The sequence below is a fragment of the Onthophagus taurus genome, chromosome 6 (genome assembly GCF_036711975.1).
Source record: "Onthophagus taurus isolate NC chromosome 6, IU_Otau_3.0, whole genome shotgun sequence".
Classification (NCBI taxonomy): domain Eukaryota; kingdom Metazoa; phylum Arthropoda; class Insecta; order Coleoptera; family Scarabaeidae; genus Onthophagus; species Onthophagus taurus.
Window position 1 is genome coordinate 18,276,138 of NC_091971.1, and position 17,124 is coordinate 18,293,261.

A 17,124-nucleotide genomic window follows, 5' to 3' on the forward strand; every position below is an offset into this window, starting at 1 on the left:
TGTTATCAACTAAGTAGACTTAGAACCTATTTAGTTTCTTAACGAATCGAGTTAAGTAACAATCAAAATGGATAATTTGGTGTGTGTCAGTGATTTTGAAAGCCAAGCCTCTAAAATTTTATCTAGAAACGCTTTAGATTATTATAAAAGCGGTGCTGGACAACAAACAACCCTTCAAAATAATAAAACAGCTTTTACAAAGTAACAAAAACTATCATCTAAATAATTATATAAATAACACAAAATATTTTTATAGATTACGAATACGCCCAAGATTTTTAACAAATGTTTCAAATCGAGACTTATCAACAACCATTTTGGGTGAAAAAATTTCTATACCGATTGGAATCTCACCAACTGCAATGCAAAGAATGGCTCATCCCGGCGGAGAATGTTCAAACGCAAAAGCAGCTGAATCTTTTAATACAATATTTACACTAAGCACCATAGCTACAAGTAGTATTGAAGAAATTGCTGAAGCTGCACCACATGGATTAAAATGGTTTCAATTATACATCTACATTGATCGAAATGTAACTTTAAATCTTATTAGAAGAGCTGAAAAAGCGGGGTTTAAAGCAATTGCCTTAACAGTTGATACTCCCATGTTTGGTTTACGTTTAGCTGATGTCAGAAATAAATTTACTTTACCTCCTCATTTAAAATTTGCTAATTTTGAAGGTGAAAAATCCACTAAGATTAATACAACGCAGGATGGTTCTGGTTTAAATAATTATGTGGAGAAATTATTTGATACTTCCTTAACTTGGGATGATGTAAAGTGGTTAAAATCGGTTACAAATCTTCCTGTGGTTATTAAAGGGATATTAACCGCGGAAGATGCGAAAATTGCTGTTGATATTGGCGTGGAGGGGATTTGGGTTTCAAATCATGGAGCTAGACAAGTTGATGGAGTCCCAGCTTCAGTAAATATTTTAGTTTTTTAATAATAAATGTTTTGAGTATTTTTTTTGTTATAGATTGAAGCTTTACCAGAAATTGTTAAAGCTGTTGAAGGAAAAGTAGAGGTTTATCTTGATGGAGGAGTTACAGATGGAACTGATGTTTTTAAAGCTTTGGCTTTAGGAGCTAAAATGGTACAATTATTAATTTGTAATGAGTAGGTTATGTAACGACATTTTTTAGGTTTTTATTGGCAGACCTACTTTATGGGGATTAGCTTGTAACGGAGAAGAGGGTGTAAAAAAAATTCTTGAGATATTACGTAAAGAATTTGATTTTGCTTTAGCTTTAACAGGTAGTGCAAATATAAAATTATTTTTCAAATTAAACATCTTTCTTCTTTGTTAGGTTGTTCTTCTGTTGTTGATATTAAAAAAGAAATGGTTGTCCATGAGAGTTATTATGCGAAAATTTAAAAGCTTTTATTTTTATATATCTTTTATTGTCACTTTCTTTGTACAATTAAAACACAATAGCTACAATACATAATCTACAACTTACACACTAATATCACTTCCTCCTCAAATCCATCAAGTTCACTCACCCACTCTATACCTCCTTACCTAAAATCGCTGCACCTTAGTATATGATCAATTGTCTTTCAATCATCCCCATACAATCTACATGTCTTCTCCTCATCCCTCTGTAGCATTACAACCCAGGGTGGATCTTCACGGAATTTGCCTACATTTGCTGTGGTCCAACATTAGTTCCTCTGGTCGTTCGATATATATATCTGTATCTGAGAGTTAAAGGGACATAAGTCCAAAATGACTTAATCGTAGAATAGCCGAAAATGTCTAATTTTTTACTTCAAATAATAATAAATTGAAATAATTAATAATTCTCATGCTCTTACCTCACAAATAAAGCTCGGAAATATGGGTATTTTTTATATTAATAGTCTGTAAATATTCATTAATACCATATTTTTATCAAAAATCTTTATTTCCACAAAATTATTGGACTTACTACATTTTGGCTCTAAAAAATTAAATGATTATAGTCTATACCGGGTGTCCCTCAGGAAGTGAGTACTAATTTTGCTAGTTTTTTAAATCTATAATTTTTTTTTCTTCAGTTGGATTGACAGCATAATTTCACATAACTTTTACTTAAAAAAATTTTTACGATTGCTTCTAATTTTTAAAAAAAACATTTTTTTCGTTATTTTTTAGCGTTTTAGTACCTTCGGAAAATGTATTACAACTTTTGACGCATAGTAGCTAGGTTAATAGTATAAATTACGCTATGTTCCTCTTGATTTGCTATTTCTCGAGCACTGATCACTGGTATGCTTCAGTCACTGGTTCTTACGTTATCGTGTTTTTTTAATACAGTTAATCCAAATTATAATGTACAATGGACATTGTACATTGTAAGTTACTATCAGCTACAGAACATTTAGTGTAAAAGAACAAAAAATCAAAGATCAAAAATAATTGAATTAAACTTAATTGTTCTTAAATTAATTGTCTTAATTGTAACTTAATTGTCTTAAATGTTCTGTAGCTGATAGTAACTTACAATGTACAATGTCCATTGTACATTATAATTTGGATTGTTTACTTTATTTTGGTTAAAACCTTCCAGGTTATCTGACCTTACACCTTTAGATTCCTTCTTATGGGGCAAAATCAAAAATGAGGTGTATAATACGCCTGTAAGGTCTCATGAGGCATTAGAAAATAAATTTTCTATTGCCTCACGCGTTTATTCGCGTTTTTCTTTTAAAACTAATTTAATACAACTGTTAACTTACACTATTATTAAAAAAGAACCACTGACGAAAGCAGTGATGAAATAGCAGTGATCACTGCTCGAGAAATAGTAAATCAAGAGGAACACAGCGTAATTTATACTATTAACCTAGCTACTATGCGTCAAAAGTTATAGTACATTTTCCGAAGGTACTAAACGTTAAAAAACAATGAAAATAATTTTTTTTCAAAAATTATAAACGATCGTGAAAATTTGTTCAAGTAAAAGTTATGTGAAATTATGCTGTCTACACAACTGAAGAACAAAAAATTTATAAATTTAAAAAAATAGCGAAATTAGTACTCACATCCGGTATAACCGGAAGTACAAAGTAAATGATTTCATGTCGTAATAATCCGTTTTAACGGCCTAATTATGCATTTCAAATGGTTTTCTTATATCACTAATAATAAAAAAAATATGGGGGTGAGCCACTTCTGAGGGACGCCCGGTATAGTCTTTTTTAAAAAGTATGAACCTAATGTTTCTCGTCGAATTTGGGGCTAAACGACGCCCTCCATTACTTTTTTTCTTGATATGAATGGTGCTGTTAATGATGAGTAAAATGTACTAACATTTTTAAAATCTAGACTCGGAGAATATATTAAATGGGTGTTGTTTACAATCACGAATAAAATTAATCCAATCATTGCAAGTAAAAATTGTAAATGGTTTAGTTTTCTTTTTTCCACGTTCAACAACGATATGCTGACAATTTACTTCCATATGAGTATGGGCTCGTAATAAAAATTTATGATTTATAACCTGAATGCTGGGAAATACATGTACATTACAATCATTATCATATTTCAGTTTTTTCCGGCACAGTTGTCAGTCCAAAGTGTTAATGTTTCAATTTTTGATTTCTATAAGTAGCCATTTAAAAAAAACAGGAAGCCTTTTCATTACAACCTTCTCTAGCTTTGGTTTCATCACACATCATACACCAAGTGTTCTTAGTACAAGGATTATGTATTGTGTAATTTAGGGACCACAACTTTTGAAAATGAATTAGAATTAGTCAAAAAGGGAGACACTTTTGAAGAGCGGCCGTTACCACTTGTAAATTTTCATTACTTTCTAAAGCACATTTCTTGTCTTCATTTTTCATTTGATATCTATTATTTGCATCATCTAAACGTGAATCTCACTCTTTAGAAATGGCTTGTTTTTCTTCTGCACTAAGATTAGCGTTAAAATACATTAAAATAATCACACATATCACATGTGTCGTCGTCTGGTAAATGGAACGACAAATTCAACATTTCGTAGAAGATTTTTCTAAAAAGCCATTTCTTAGCTGATTCTTCACCTTCCTTCCTAAGTTCTTCGCAATCAAGATACTTATTAGCAGACCTTTCTCCAGAATAATGGTTTTTATACGTAGGGTAGAAGTCAATGTGCTTAGTGATTTTTTCAATACTTCATCAGAAATTTTATTGGTAGGTACTTTTCTACCTCTTCAATCAGGCACTGACGTATTATATGTAGACTTCTTTTTTAGAGCGTTATAAAAAAAATTTTCATTGTCGATAAAGTGTTTATAATAAATAATTTACAGTCTGATGTTTTTGTTTTCAATGAAGAAATTATATAGAGTTGTGTACGCAATTTTGTAGATAGAGGGTCTCTTAGTCTACGTCGTTTTACATCTTTAGTAAATACGCAAGAATTAATGAGCTGCTTCCCAGAACTTACACTTCCAAGAAAGAACTTTTTTCCAAAAATCATTATGAATCTGCTGGCATTGATTTTCAGATATTTTTAGTAGACAAATATAATTCACCTTGTTGTCTCCTAACTTTTCGTACATTTTTCTTCCAATTATCTTCATACCTCATTCGTTTTTTATACTTTCATTTAGGTTTTGTGGTTAAATCACTTTCTATATCTGAGTCAGATGAGGAATATGACACTAATTTGACAAACGTTGCTTCATCATTAGTTTCCATGATTATCAGAATAAAATGATTAGAAGACAGAAATAAGGTTTTTTAAAATAATATTACTAAAAATGAAATACTGGGTTTTAGAGCATTCTTATTTAAGCATTAGTTCATTTTTGTTAAAAGTGGACATACACCCCTTTAGCTCTCAAGTACAGCTATAAGGTCCGTAGATTCGCTCCAATATTATCTCTCAACCACATCTTTGGTCTTCCCAGTGGCCATCTTCCTACACCACCTTGACGACACATTTGCCTTGTCTCCTAAGATGGTCGACCTATCTCAATCTTTCTGACTTTATTACTTATATTATATCTGGCTGGTTCTATAGTTTCTATTAGTCTTTATTCTATGCTGATGTGTAATATTGCCCTTGACTGGTCAGTAGGTATAGGGTAATGTCACCTTGATTAGACCGCCAAAGGAAAAGTTTGAAAAAACTATTTGTGGAAGAAGATAACTCGTGGTTTTATATGTCAATATTTAGTTTATATCACTAGATAACTTTTTAGGGTATGCGATCTCCGATTTGTTATTTGGCAGAAAAATATATCTATTTTGCTAAAAAAAAGTCAAATTTTTTGGGAAAAAAATGTAAGTGAGTGAACCATCTTCGAAAGATTTCAAAGCAGGTGGAAAAAGTAATGAAATAGCAAAAGTTATTGAAGATTCTTTAATATAAATGATTCAGTTGTTCACTTTTGTTTAGGTGGTTTAACAAACACCAGTTATTCATTGTTCAGTTTATTTTTCTTTCTCTTTTTTTTGTAAAATTTCGTAAAATGTGTTGTTCATAAGAGGAAATTATACAATTCATTCAATAGAGTTCGAACAGTTCAGGTGGTTTTCATTATTTTCGGCTAGCGTTAATAAATTCATTAAATTAAGAATTCAAGTGTTTTATTTTTTTAACTTCAAGGGGGTTGTGAGTAAACAAAATCTTTCTTTTTTTTGACTTTATAAACTTCTTTTATTACTATTCATTTCTTTCAATATAACATATATGCAGAACAAAATTTATACGGCATCAGAGTCATAGTCATTATTAGTTAAGTGCTTGCATGTAGTGCTCTTGTTTTGAATTAACTTTAATCTATCTTAGCACATTTGAGGTACACGGACCGCTGAAACTTGTACGCAATTGAATTGTTTCAATCTGGCAGATGATTTTGCCGAATTCTTTCTCTTGTTTTAGTTGCAATGTTTCAGGCAGTCACGTTCTGTCCTATTCTATTTTGTCATTCTGTTCCTGTAATCGTATATTTTGTTTTATCTTCGTTGTTTCGTAATCGCTTGCAGCAATTTCCATTTGAATGAACTCCTCCTTGACATCCCCCACTCCAGACTTAACCTCCCTCCAACATTCTCCCAAAATATTAAAGTCGCTCCTCTGCTCCAGTCTATTCGCGTACTTTATCGCCATTTTGCTTGCTTCCGCCCTCATCTTCTCCAGTTTCCACTCCTCTCTCAGTATATATCCCGGATACTTTCTCCTCAACCCTAAGATTCACCTCCAATATCTCTTCCATCTTGTATTCCTTCCACCCCATCTTTTCGCTTCCATACATTATCACACTCTTCACCGATCCATCAAATATTATTTTTCGCCTGCACAAATCTTTTCCAAATATTTGTTCCTCCAGGCCCATATCCAGGGTGATTTATAACATACGGAGGAGACTAAATGGGTAGATACTTGAGGTCAAACTGAAGAGATTTTCTTAATAATGTTTTGTTAAAATCTTAATAGTTACATAGATATCGCATGTTAATTTTTTAAATAAGTTAGCGTCAACTTTTGAGAACCGCTGATATTCACTAAAGAACAATTAAAATACTTGTCAACGCCATCCTCATTTTTGAAGGAGCTGACAAAGTAGACAATTTAATTGTTTAGTTTTAATACGTAATTTATGAAAAGAAATAATAGATGTTAATTTATGAAACGGATAATAATAATGTTTTAAATGCAAAATTACAAAATCTCTAAAACAAGAAAATAACAATAATAATAATAATAATAATCTCTTTATAACATATGTTCAAAGTGCTGTCCTTTCATTTCGACGCACAACTGCGCACGACGAATCCAATTTAACGATAATCGTGGAAATCGTGGACGTATGTCCTCTGTAGCGGCAGTGATGCGATGTCGTAGTTCGTCGATTGTATTAACCTCGGTGGCATATACTCTATCCTTCATGAATCCCCATAAAAAAAGTCCAATGGGTTAAGATCGGGACTACGTGGTGGCCATGGAATAGGTCCACCTCAACCAATCCATTTTTGCCGAAAAGCATTATCGAGGAAATCTCGTACATTATGACTAAAATGTGCAGGACAACCGTCGTGCATAAACCACATCTCACGTCGCATAAGTAGCGGAATATCTTCCAGGAGTACTGGCAGATTTTCTTGTAAAAACTGTAAATAAGAAGTTCCATTAAGAGTTCCTGGTAATGCGAAAGGTCTTATTAACGTATTTTTCACAATTCCCGCCCATAGATTCACTCTGAATCGTTGTTGAAAAGAGCCTTGACGAATAACGTGTGGATTTTCGTCCGACCACACATGGGAATTGTGAACATTTAGAACACCATTTCTGGTAAAACAGCATTCATCCGTTACCAGTATACTGTCCGCAAAATCTGCTTCTCTGTTGGTACCATTTAGTAGCCACTCGCAAAATTGCAACCGCAAAGGATAGTCAGCGGGAGTCAGTCTTTGCACTTTTTGAAAATGATAGGGGTGTAAACCGTTACTTTTCAACGTACGCCAAACAAAATTCTGGGATACCTCGAGTTGGTGAGAAATTTGACGAGTACTCGTGCTTCGATCCGCTTCCACAATTTCTAGAATTTCTTCTTCCACATTCACTCCATGTCTGTTTAGTCTACCGCCACCAAGACATTTCTTAGGTTGCCAATTTCCTGTCTCTCTTCCCCGCTGGATTAACCGAAGAAAAATGTTTTCAGTAGGGATCTGTCGATTTGGATATCGTTCTAAATACAGACGCCTTGCGTGTGCAGCGTTTCCTCCAGCAGCTCCATAAATAATAACCATATCTACGTATGCCTCGTTACTGTAAATTGCCATTGTACTTTTTGATTTGTAATAGTTCTACTCATGTTCTAATTTTGACGTTAAATGACATTGATTATTAAAATTAAATGACATGTCCGTTGCTAGGTAACCAAGTCAACTGGATTGACAGCAATAAAAACATGGTATCAGCGGTTCTCAAAAAACAAACACCAGTTTTTTAAATAGCCGTAACTGCCATATTACAAAGATTTTATTATTGGTGCTAATCAGGCATTGCTTAAGTAACCCCGAAATATTCGCAGTTTGAATTTAAACGTAGTGTAATACCGTATATCGTAAGAAATACTGGGCAATTAATTCAACTTTAATGCTCTATATCTTTGTGATTATTACGTTGTAGTCAAAACATTATTAAGAAAATATCTTCAGTTTGGCCCCTAGTACTTGCTCTTTTAATCTGCTCCGTATGTTATAAATCACCCTGTATAGGATGTTTCGGTGACTCAGGGAACAAATTTAACCACATATACTAGAGTGAAATTGATGACGATTCATGTAAAAAAATATTAGTAAAAGTCTTTAAATTTCAAAGATACAGGCCATCAAAGTTAGAAAATTTTAACACATTTTTCCAAATATCTCAAACACTATTTAAAGTAAAGCGCTGAAATTTGGTACAGTATAAATCAATTTGATGTAAAATTGTTAGGCAATTTATGAGTTGGAACGGTCCGTGGGAACAATGCTATACAGTTGCTACTATTTCTTTTAGTATTTTTTATTACTTGTCTTGTTATTTTATATACTTTTTTTATTATTCCTGTTAGTGTTGTCGTTTTTTTGTTCATTTTTTGTTTCTCTTAGGAGTAACTTTTCTGGACTCACTTTGCAACTCTACTCTTCTACTTCTTCTTTAGTTTTCGACTATTGTTGTCTGCGTCTTTGGTTTATGGACTGCTACATACATCTGGACTTCCTTCTTGACTGGACTGAACTAGACTACGAACTACTGCCGAACTGAACTGTCTTGAAAATACTCTGTTCGTCTAAGTCTCCCGACCAGGTCTTCAATTTTACAAAAATCGCTACCACCATTTGATGTGTTGTTTGGCTTTTACTATTATGGCATCCAAATGCTATACCAAACTGCAGCTCGCGAATTGAGTTATGTCGCAAAGGTAAACCATATTGGGTGTAATGATTAATGATATATACTGTGTACCCCTTGGTACAGGGGGCGTGATGGCTCAGCGTGTTAGCTCTCGGGTTAACACGCAGACGTCCCGGGTTCGAACCCCGGTGAATTCACGTCGAGTCGCCCCCCGTCCTTCGGAGGGGACGTTAAGCCGTCGGTCCCGGCAACCAGTCTAACATCTCTGGTTGTCGTTAGCACGCATGTGTGTGAGGCTCGACTTATAGGGACGAATGCGCGTGAGCGCCCTCTGACCCCTCGGGGTCGGGGCGGCGGTAACTCGTCATTGGAAACGAGTAAGCGGTATCGTCACCTAACGAGATCTTCTCTACCATCTCGAGCCTCCAAGGGAGTATGCACAAGGGGCCCACTGGGGCCTAAGTGCGCGTAAAAATTACGCACCCCTCTCTCTACATACATACATACATACCCCTTGGTACCCTTTATAATAGAACAAATCATGGATACATAGATGCTTGTTTATCTTTCCAAAAATTCCACTACCCTCACTCAACCTGCGGATGTTGTTTAGATTATTTTGTAAGGAAAGATTAGTGACGTATCCGAGTTCTTTTCCACATTTTTCATTTTTTTAATCAATTCTACTCTAAATGATGATAATTTTGCTATTTAATGTCAAAAAAAATTAGAAATCTTTTTCTGAAATGAATAGGATGAAAATATTTATGATCCTATTTCCGTCTCCCTTGGAGAATTTTATTATTTTCGGCTTTTCAACCTCCCTCAAAGTATGTCTCCATCGATCTCATCTTCTCTTTAGCCTCTGTAGCCACCACGACCAGATCATCTGAATATGCCAACGAATGATGTATCTTTTCTGTCCCTTTTTTAACCCCCTATATATGCCGCAAATAATAAAGGGCTTAATGGGCATCTTTTTCAACTATATCTTTTTCATTTTCTCTATTAGATATTCACTAATTCCCCTGTTTCTTAGCTCCTTCCACAATTTCTCTCTATTTGTTGTATCAAATGGTGCTCTTAGATCTATGAATAGTGCATACAACTTTCTCCCTTTTTATCAAGATCCCTGGTCATCAGATGTCTCAATATGAATATGTTGTCTCTAGTCCCTTTTCCCCTTCTGAAACCTGACTGTCCATCTGGTAAAATATCATCTTTTTCAGCCTTTCGCCCAGTATTCTTTTATGCAGTATTCAACAGGGTTATCTCGCTATAACTTTGTGTAATTTCGACCAGCCACTGCCAAGGGAATTCCTCGCCCATCCACACCTCTTCTGTTGCCTTTAGCCATGCCTCATTTTGCAACCTATCCTCCCCAGCTGCTTTTCATTTCTTCAACTGCGTCAGTATCACCTCACTTATTCCACCATCTCGATTTCCCCTGCACCTTTTTTCCCACTCTCCTCCCCACAACCCTCCACTGTCGGTGTTCACATTCTTCCAATTACATGAAATGTCCTTTCCAACTATACATAGATTTCCTGCTACTCATCTCCTCCCTACTTCTTTCTCTTTCTGTACTTCCATAGATTTTGGTAATACTAAAGCATAATATTTTAAAACAAAGGATTTGAGATTTACAATTTAAGTCAATTTCAATATGAGTTGATCTTTAAGCTTTATTAGATACATATTAATCTAGAAAATACAAAAAAAATCCTTAACTTTTAAGCAAGTTTTGCTTAGATGCTAGTTATTATTGAAACAAAATAGACTTAAAAAAAAGAATATTTAAAACACGTATCATTTCACAGTTTGTTTAAATCGTTCTAATCGTTGTTGTAATTTGTCATTTTGAGACGACCCATTAGCAGCTGAACCAAAACGTTCCTGTCGCTTCTTTTTTCTCTCCTCGTTATTCAGATTTTGTATGGTTGCTGTTGGCGCCAAACCAAATCTTTCAGCGCGTTGTTTTAACACATCTGTAGTCAATGAATTTGTTGGCGCTGAAATTTTTTCAGATCCCCCAAAACGTTCAGCACGAGCTATTTTTTTAGCATTATCTGATAATTCAACCCCAAATTTTTTGGCACGCATTTCAAGTCTCTGAAAAATACGAATAAAATATAAAGTTTTTAAGATATTTTTATCAACATACATCTTTTGCACTTAATTCTGAAAGTTTAACAACTTTTTTTTCATCCTCCTTTTCTTTACTATCAATTAATGACTTAGTATCTTCTTGGACGGCTTCAGAAACTGAAGATGTTCGGTTTAAAATAACTTTCTTAGCCGGTTTTGCGATACCTTGAACTTCGTCGGATTTACGTTTACCCTTTTGATTCATTGAAATATCCATACTTCCATCAATATCTGTTATACCTGACTCAGATCCATCTAAATGGCCCATTGAAGCATCGTCATCATCCTAAAAACATTCCAACTTAGTAATTTAGTTTATAAAATTGATTTATCATACATTTAAGAGATCCTCTTCGAGATCATCAACAGATTCTCCAACTGTATCGTCCAGCTTAGATTTCATCGAGTTTTTCAATCGTTCAAGAAGTTCGGTTTTGTTTCCGGTAGCGCTTAAACCTCTCAGTTTTAATTCGCGCTTTAAATCCGGTACCTGTGACAACATAACCTCAATGTTTTTATATTCATTTTGGAAGGGTGAAGGAAAAGGGTGGAAAAACTGCGAGTACTCACCTTCATTTTACTTATATCAAGAATTGGATCTAATTCTGTGTCCATATTTACGAGTAACGAGTATGTGGTGGGTTTAACAACAACAACAATTAGGTTAAGCACTTCTTTTGAAGGTTAGGGTAAAACTTTTAAGAGGAGTTGCTTAAAACTATAAATAGAGACAGAGATTATATGCTTTTTTAATTATTTGTGTTTCGTTTTAGTTTGATTAGATTAATTCGAAAGTATTAATCAAAATATAAGAAAATGAGAACGGGATAAGGAAACTGCAAAAATTGTTTTAATATTTCGATGATAGATGGCGCGTATACTAAAAAATCCAAATTTTGAAATTGCATAGAATCTAGTTTATTCAGCTATTAAATAACGTTTTCTCAATTAATTATAATATTACTGATGTATATTTTTATTTAAAAACGATATTGTTTTTTGGTTTGATTTGAGTTATACTAAAAAGTAAACCTGAAACAAATATTTTTTTAAAAATTTGTAAGTTTAGATTGATAATTTACCTCTTTATTCGTATCGTAATAACATTTGTGTGTTTGATAAACAGTATCGCAAGGACTTGATCCCTCTAAACACAGTAAAGAAAGTTAATACAAAAAATTATAAGAATTATTTATGAAAATATTACTTATAACACCACATTTTCTCATAATCGGAGCCGCATCGTCGGCCATTTCCTCAGGCAAAAGCGCTATAGCCGCTTCTACATCAATAACACCATCATCATCAACCTAAAATACCCATGTAAAAGAAATGACACTAAAAGAAATATAAGTTAAAAGGATTATAGTCGTTTTTACTCACGATGGCCATTTCATCCATTACACATTTTATGTAGCATTTTAGTAGATTCTCATCCGGGAAACCCTCTTTTTTTTGAACAGTAGTAATAAATGCTAAAAAAATATATAGTTTTAAAATTTTGATGATATTGACATCCGGAAAGGATTTTTCTTTTGTGGGCCAGGGGTCCAGTGATCCGACTTTCATAGGATACTATGAGGACCCTCGGAAACTTGGATTACTTTAAATATATCACAGGCAAAGTCATTACCACCTTTATTATAGTAGAATGCCTGCAGATGTAACATATTTAGACAACAATGAGTCGGTAGCTAGCAATGATACCAGGTCAATTGGTAAATATATTATATGTTTCTTAAATAGACCTGCAAATAGTTTCTGTCGTTGATAGAGTATCTTGGACAGGTGAAAAAGATTTAATGCCAATTTTAAACAGATAGGTGGGACATAGCGCATGTCCTATGCTCAGTCTAGTAATGAGACTATAGAACTGGCGTGATACAAAGGGATCTTTTTTGAACCATGGAATTTTTTGTACCGTGGGTTGGCAAATAGCGTACCTAATCCCTTTAATTGAGCTGCTTCTAGTCCACTCTTGATCGCATTCATCAATATCTTGCTGATATAATTCTTTTCCATAGATGTTTACTCTGTAACCCTCCTCTTGGTGTCTCCTGTTCACCAATTCGTCAGCTTTTTCATTTCCACTCACTCCCATATACCGTGTCATATCAATATCTTTTATGCCAAGAATAATAGGCTTAAAGCTCTATTGATAAAAGGATGTAATTTCTTTTCGAGGTTTGTGTTCTTAATACGCTCGAGTGATGGAATCTGTTATAATCTTTATAATCTCTTAAGATGGCAAAAGGACTTATATTCCAAGAAATGGATTTTATACGAATTTTTAAAAGTTAATCGGCGAAAATTGCAAAATTCGAAAAAGTGACGATCATCTCACGAACTGAAAGTGATTTTTCAAAACGGCTTGTTGCATTAAAAAGAGGATACTTTAATTAATAATTGGTGATATTTCCACAAGGATCTTTCAAGAAATTAATTTTATACCGCATTTTGAAAATTATCGTTCAAAATAGCAACATCGAAAATTTGATCAAAACTTCAAATATTGTTTTTTCAAAAACTAAAAGTTATTCTTCAAAAAGGGTTGGTTCGTTGGAAAGAGGACACTTTTATTAACACTTTGGGAAATTTTCATACTAATATTCCAAGAAATGGATTTTATACGAATTTTTAAAACTTAATTAGCGAAAATTGCAATATTCGAAAAAATTATCGATTATTTCAAAAATTTATTTCTCAAGAACTGAAAGTGATATTTCAAAACGGCTTTTTGCATTAAAAAGAGGATACGTTAATTAATAATTGGTGTTATTTAAACAAGGTTCCTTCAAGAAATTAATTTTATAGCGAATTTTGAAAATTATCGATGGAAATTGCAACATCGAAAATTTGATCAAAATTTCAAATATTGTTTTTTCAAAAACTAAATGTTATTTTTCAAAAAGGGTGGGTTCATTGGAAAGAGGACATTTTTATTAACACTTTGGGAAATTTTCGTACTAACATTCCAAGAAATGGATTTTATACGAATTTTTAAAACTTAATCTGCGAAAATTGCAAAATTCGAAAAAATTGTCGATCATTTCAAAAATTTATTTCTCAAGAACTGAAAGTGATTTTTCAAAACGGCTTTTTGCATTAAAAAGAGGATACGTTAATTAATAATTGGTTATATTTCCACAAGGTTCCTTCAAGAAATTAATTTTATAGCGAATTTTGAAAATTATCGATGGAAATTGCAACATCGAAAATTTGATCAAAATTTCAAATATTGTTTTCTCAAAAACTAAAAGTTACTTTTCAAAAAGGGATAGTTCATTGGAAAGAGGACACTTTTTTTAACAGTTTGGGAAATTTTCATACTAACATTCCAAGAAATGGATTTTATACGAATTTTTAAAACTCAATCGGCGAAAATTGCAAAATTAGAAAAAATTGTCGATTATTTCAAAAATTTATTTCTCAAAAATTGAAAGTGCTTTTTCAAAACGACTTTTTGCATTAAAAAGAGGATAGTTTAGTTAATAATTGGTGATATTTCCACAAGGATCCTTCAAGAAATTAATTTTATAGCGAATTTTGAAAATTATCGATGAAAATTGCAACATCGAAAATTTTATCAAAACTTCAAATATTGTTTTCTCAAAAACTAAAAGTTATTTTTCAAAATGGGTTGGTTCATTGAAAAGAGGACACTTTTATTAACACTTTGGGAAATTTTCATATTCATATTCCAAAAAATGGATTTTATACGAATTTTTAAAACTTAATCGGCGAGAATTGCAAACTTCGAAAAAATTGTCGATCATTCCAAAAATTTATTTCTCAAGAACTGAAAGTGATTTTTCAAAACGGCTTTTTGCATTAAAAAGAGGATACGTTAATTAATAATTGGTGATATTTCCACAAGGTTCCTTCAAGAAATTAATTTTATAGCGAATTTTGAAAGTTATCGATGAAAATTGCAACATCGAAAATTTTTTCAAAATTTCAAATATTGTTTTCTCAAAAATTAAAAGTTATTTTTCAAAAAGGGTTAGTTCATTGGAAAGAGGACACTTTTATTAACACTTTGGGAAGTTTTCATACTCATATTCCAAGAAATGGATTTTATACGAATTTTTAAAACATAATCGACGAAAATTGCAAACTTCGATAAAATTGTCGATCATTTCAAAAATTTATTTCTCAAGAACTGAAAGTGATTTTTCAAAACGGGGTTTTGCATTAAAAAGAGGATACTTTAACTAATAATCGAAAGTGATAACAGCGACAGTTCTGTTAGTACCCTGATATAAATAAAGTTATATTCAATGAAAAAAGTCCTACTGGGGTTGAACTTGATTATTATCTGCAATGTCCAACACCTAAAAGAGGTACTAATTCCTGTGAATGGTGGAGTACTAAGTAATAGGTTTTTAATATCCGGCTTTGGCCGGTAACTATCCGGTATCCGGCCGGATTTTAAAAAATGGCCGGGTAGGCCGGATACCGGATAGTTGCCTGATATCCGTTCCACCACTAGTCCTTATATATACAATGTGCATCCGGTCATGTGTTCTTTATGTATTGCTAAATCCTACCATACTAATCATTTCACTATTTGATCTTAAGCATTTATATGATCCGGGGACAAATGTTATCATCGGTACCAGCATTCTGACGTTATATTCCATGGTGTGCATATCATGCATTTGTTTTTTGTATAAATTTGGGATAGCAGGCTTGAGTTTTGAGTACATATTAGCAATCAAAGCTCAATTCTTTGCCAACGGCCGTGAGATGAAGATTTGCGAAATCCTATCTACTCTGTTGATCACTAATTTAGTACACAACAGTCTTACTCTAACTTCAATAGATGTTTCACCTAGTTCAATCGTTAACGCATCTTTTGGAGAAGATCTCAGTGCACCCAGTACAGCCCTATAGGCTTCATAGCACGATACCTGAAGTTTATTCATCATAACTTTAGGAATAGGCATTAGCATCCACAAACCATGTTCATTTCTGGATTAGATTATTGCTCTATATAGGGTACTTAATATTATAGGATTAGGTTATTAGGAATACCTCCTTTGCAGGCCTTAACTATTGTATTGACTTATCCTTTCCAACTTAATTTCCCACAGGGCCACCATCATATCCAATGATTAGACGATGTATATTTCTTTTTCTAGTGAAAAGAACTGCTTTTGATTTTTCTAGTGATATCTCAAGTTGTTGTTTGCCTGAAAAGCATTTTACGACCTCTAGTGCTCGATTCATATGATTTCGCAGTTTCAATGTTAGCAGAAGTACAATATAATACTAAATCATCAGCATACAAATAAACTTCAAATTTGAGTAAAAACCCTTTTTAAGGTTATATTAAGCGTCAAAATAACTAAAAATATTACCTTCCACTGCTGCATCACCTATTTGTTCCACACAATCATTATGTAATTGTTTGGCTAATTCTTCCATTTCTTCTGACATTGCCTAAATATTTATAATTACATATAATTTATATTTTTGTATCATTAACTTACTTGAATATTTGGAAAAAGTAAACACAAAATTAAAGAAAAGCACAGTTTAATCATTTTAATGTATTTGAAATGTATTTTATACGGTGAACAATCGCGCAATTATTAATCCAATGTTGTTTTATCCTTTTTATAGTTGCGTATGGTTTAATTCCTCCCATTCAACTTGTTCGAGAACGAAATAAGTATATTTTATTCAAATCCGGATGCGTAACGTTTCATTATAAAAGTTGAAGAATTGGCACGAAACTACAATTAACCCGTGAGTGATGAGACTCTGTCAATAGAAAAATGTGGTAACTATCAGTTTTCATAGACTGTAATCGGAAATCGATGGTCAAGATGGGTAGAATAAAGAAAGACAAGGTCAAGCGTATAATTTATTTACAAATGTTGTCAATAAAAATAAGTTCTTCAAAAATAATTATTATTTACAAACGCATTTAATTATTGCTTTGATATTAATTCGTTTGGTCTAAAATTATTTTGCTTTTTTCAAAAACTCAGATTACAGACCAAAACGAATAGTAATTTCTAATTTAATTTGCCACTGTTTCCATCTCCTTTCACACAAAGCTTTGGCGTTTCATTCATTAATAAAATTAAAGACTGATTGGTCACGTTTTAGATGAACCTTCAAATTAAACTTGGACGATTA

General features: G+C 32.9%; 3 protein-coding genes across 3 annotated transcripts; 1 reads left to right on the forward strand and 2 right to left on the reverse strand.

The window, feature by feature from the left end:
* Positions 1-67: 67 nt before the first annotated feature.
* LOC111422575 (Hydroxyacid oxidase) lies at positions 68-1,463 on the forward strand. The gene is made up of 5 exons (XM_023055779.2): positions 68-201; positions 257-926; positions 981-1,097; positions 1,147-1,258; positions 1,312-1,463. Exons 1-5 carry the CDS (start codon positions 68-70, stop codon positions 1,377-1,379), a joined length of 1,101 nt encoding a protein of 366 aa, XP_022911547.1. The 3' UTR covers positions 1,380-1,463.
* A 9,028-nt stretch (positions 1,464-10,491) lies between these two features.
* On the reverse strand, positions 10,492-11,764 carry LOC111422573 (SAP domain-containing ribonucleoprotein). The gene is made up of 4 exons (XM_023055777.2): positions 11,545-11,764; positions 11,312-11,464; positions 10,991-11,260; positions 10,492-10,938 (listed from the first exon to the last, which is right to left on the reverse strand). Exons 1-4 carry the CDS (start codon positions 11,587-11,589, stop codon positions 10,636-10,638), a joined length of 771 nt encoding a protein of 256 aa, XP_022911545.1. The 5' UTR covers positions 11,590-11,764; the 3' UTR covers positions 10,492-10,635.
* Positions 11,765-11,876: 112 nt separating this feature from the next.
* On the reverse strand, positions 11,877-16,791 carry LOC111422574 (general odorant-binding protein 69a-like). The gene is made up of 6 exons (XM_023055778.2): positions 16,470-16,791; positions 16,338-16,419; positions 12,358-12,449; positions 12,182-12,284; positions 12,057-12,121; positions 11,877-12,006 (listed from the first exon to the last, which is right to left on the reverse strand). The coding sequence occupies exons 1-6, from the start codon at positions 16,521-16,523 to the stop codon at positions 11,989-11,991; spliced, it is 414 nt and encodes a 137-aa protein (XP_022911546.1). The 5' UTR covers positions 16,524-16,791; the 3' UTR covers positions 11,877-11,988.
* Positions 16,792-17,124: the final 333 nt, after the last annotated feature.

Excerpts from the sequence above, each read along its gene's own strand:
- LOC111422575 (XM_023055779.2), top strand. The coding sequence starts at position 68 with ATGGATAATTTGGTGTGTGTCAGTGATTTTGAAAGCCAAGCCTCTAAA. Across the intron at positions 202-256 it reads AATAAAACAGCTTTTACAAA|ATTACGAATACGCCCAAGAT; the intron begins GTAACAAAAACT and ends ATATTTTTATAG. Across the intron at positions 927-980 it reads TTGATGGAGTCCCAGCTTCA|ATTGAAGCTTTACCAGAAAT; the intron begins GTAAATATTTTA and ends TTTTTGTTATAG.
- LOC111422573 (XM_023055777.2), bottom strand. The coding sequence starts at position 11,589 with ATGGACACAGAATTAGATCCAATTCTTGATATAAGTAAAATGAAG. Across the intron at positions 11,465-11,544 it reads TTGATATAAGTAAAATGAAG|GTACCGGATTTAAAGCGCGA; the intron begins GTGAGTACTCGC and ends ATGTTGTCACAG. Across the intron at positions 11,261-11,311 it reads TCGAAGAGGATCTCTTAAAT|GATGATGACGATGCTTCAAT; the intron begins GTATGATAAATC and ends GAATGTTTTTAG.
- LOC111422574 (XM_023055778.2), bottom strand. The coding sequence starts at position 16,523 with ATGATTAAACTGTGCTTTTCTTTAATTTTGTGTTTACTTTTTCCAAAT. Across the intron at positions 16,420-16,469 it reads TACTTTTTCCAAATATTCAA|GCAATGTCAGAAGAAATGGA; the intron begins GTAAGTTAATGA and ends ATAAATATTTAG. Across the intron at positions 12,285-12,357 it reads TAATGGATGAAATGGCCATC|GTTGATGATGATGGTGTTAT; the intron begins GTGAGTAAAAAC and ends TGGGTATTTTAG.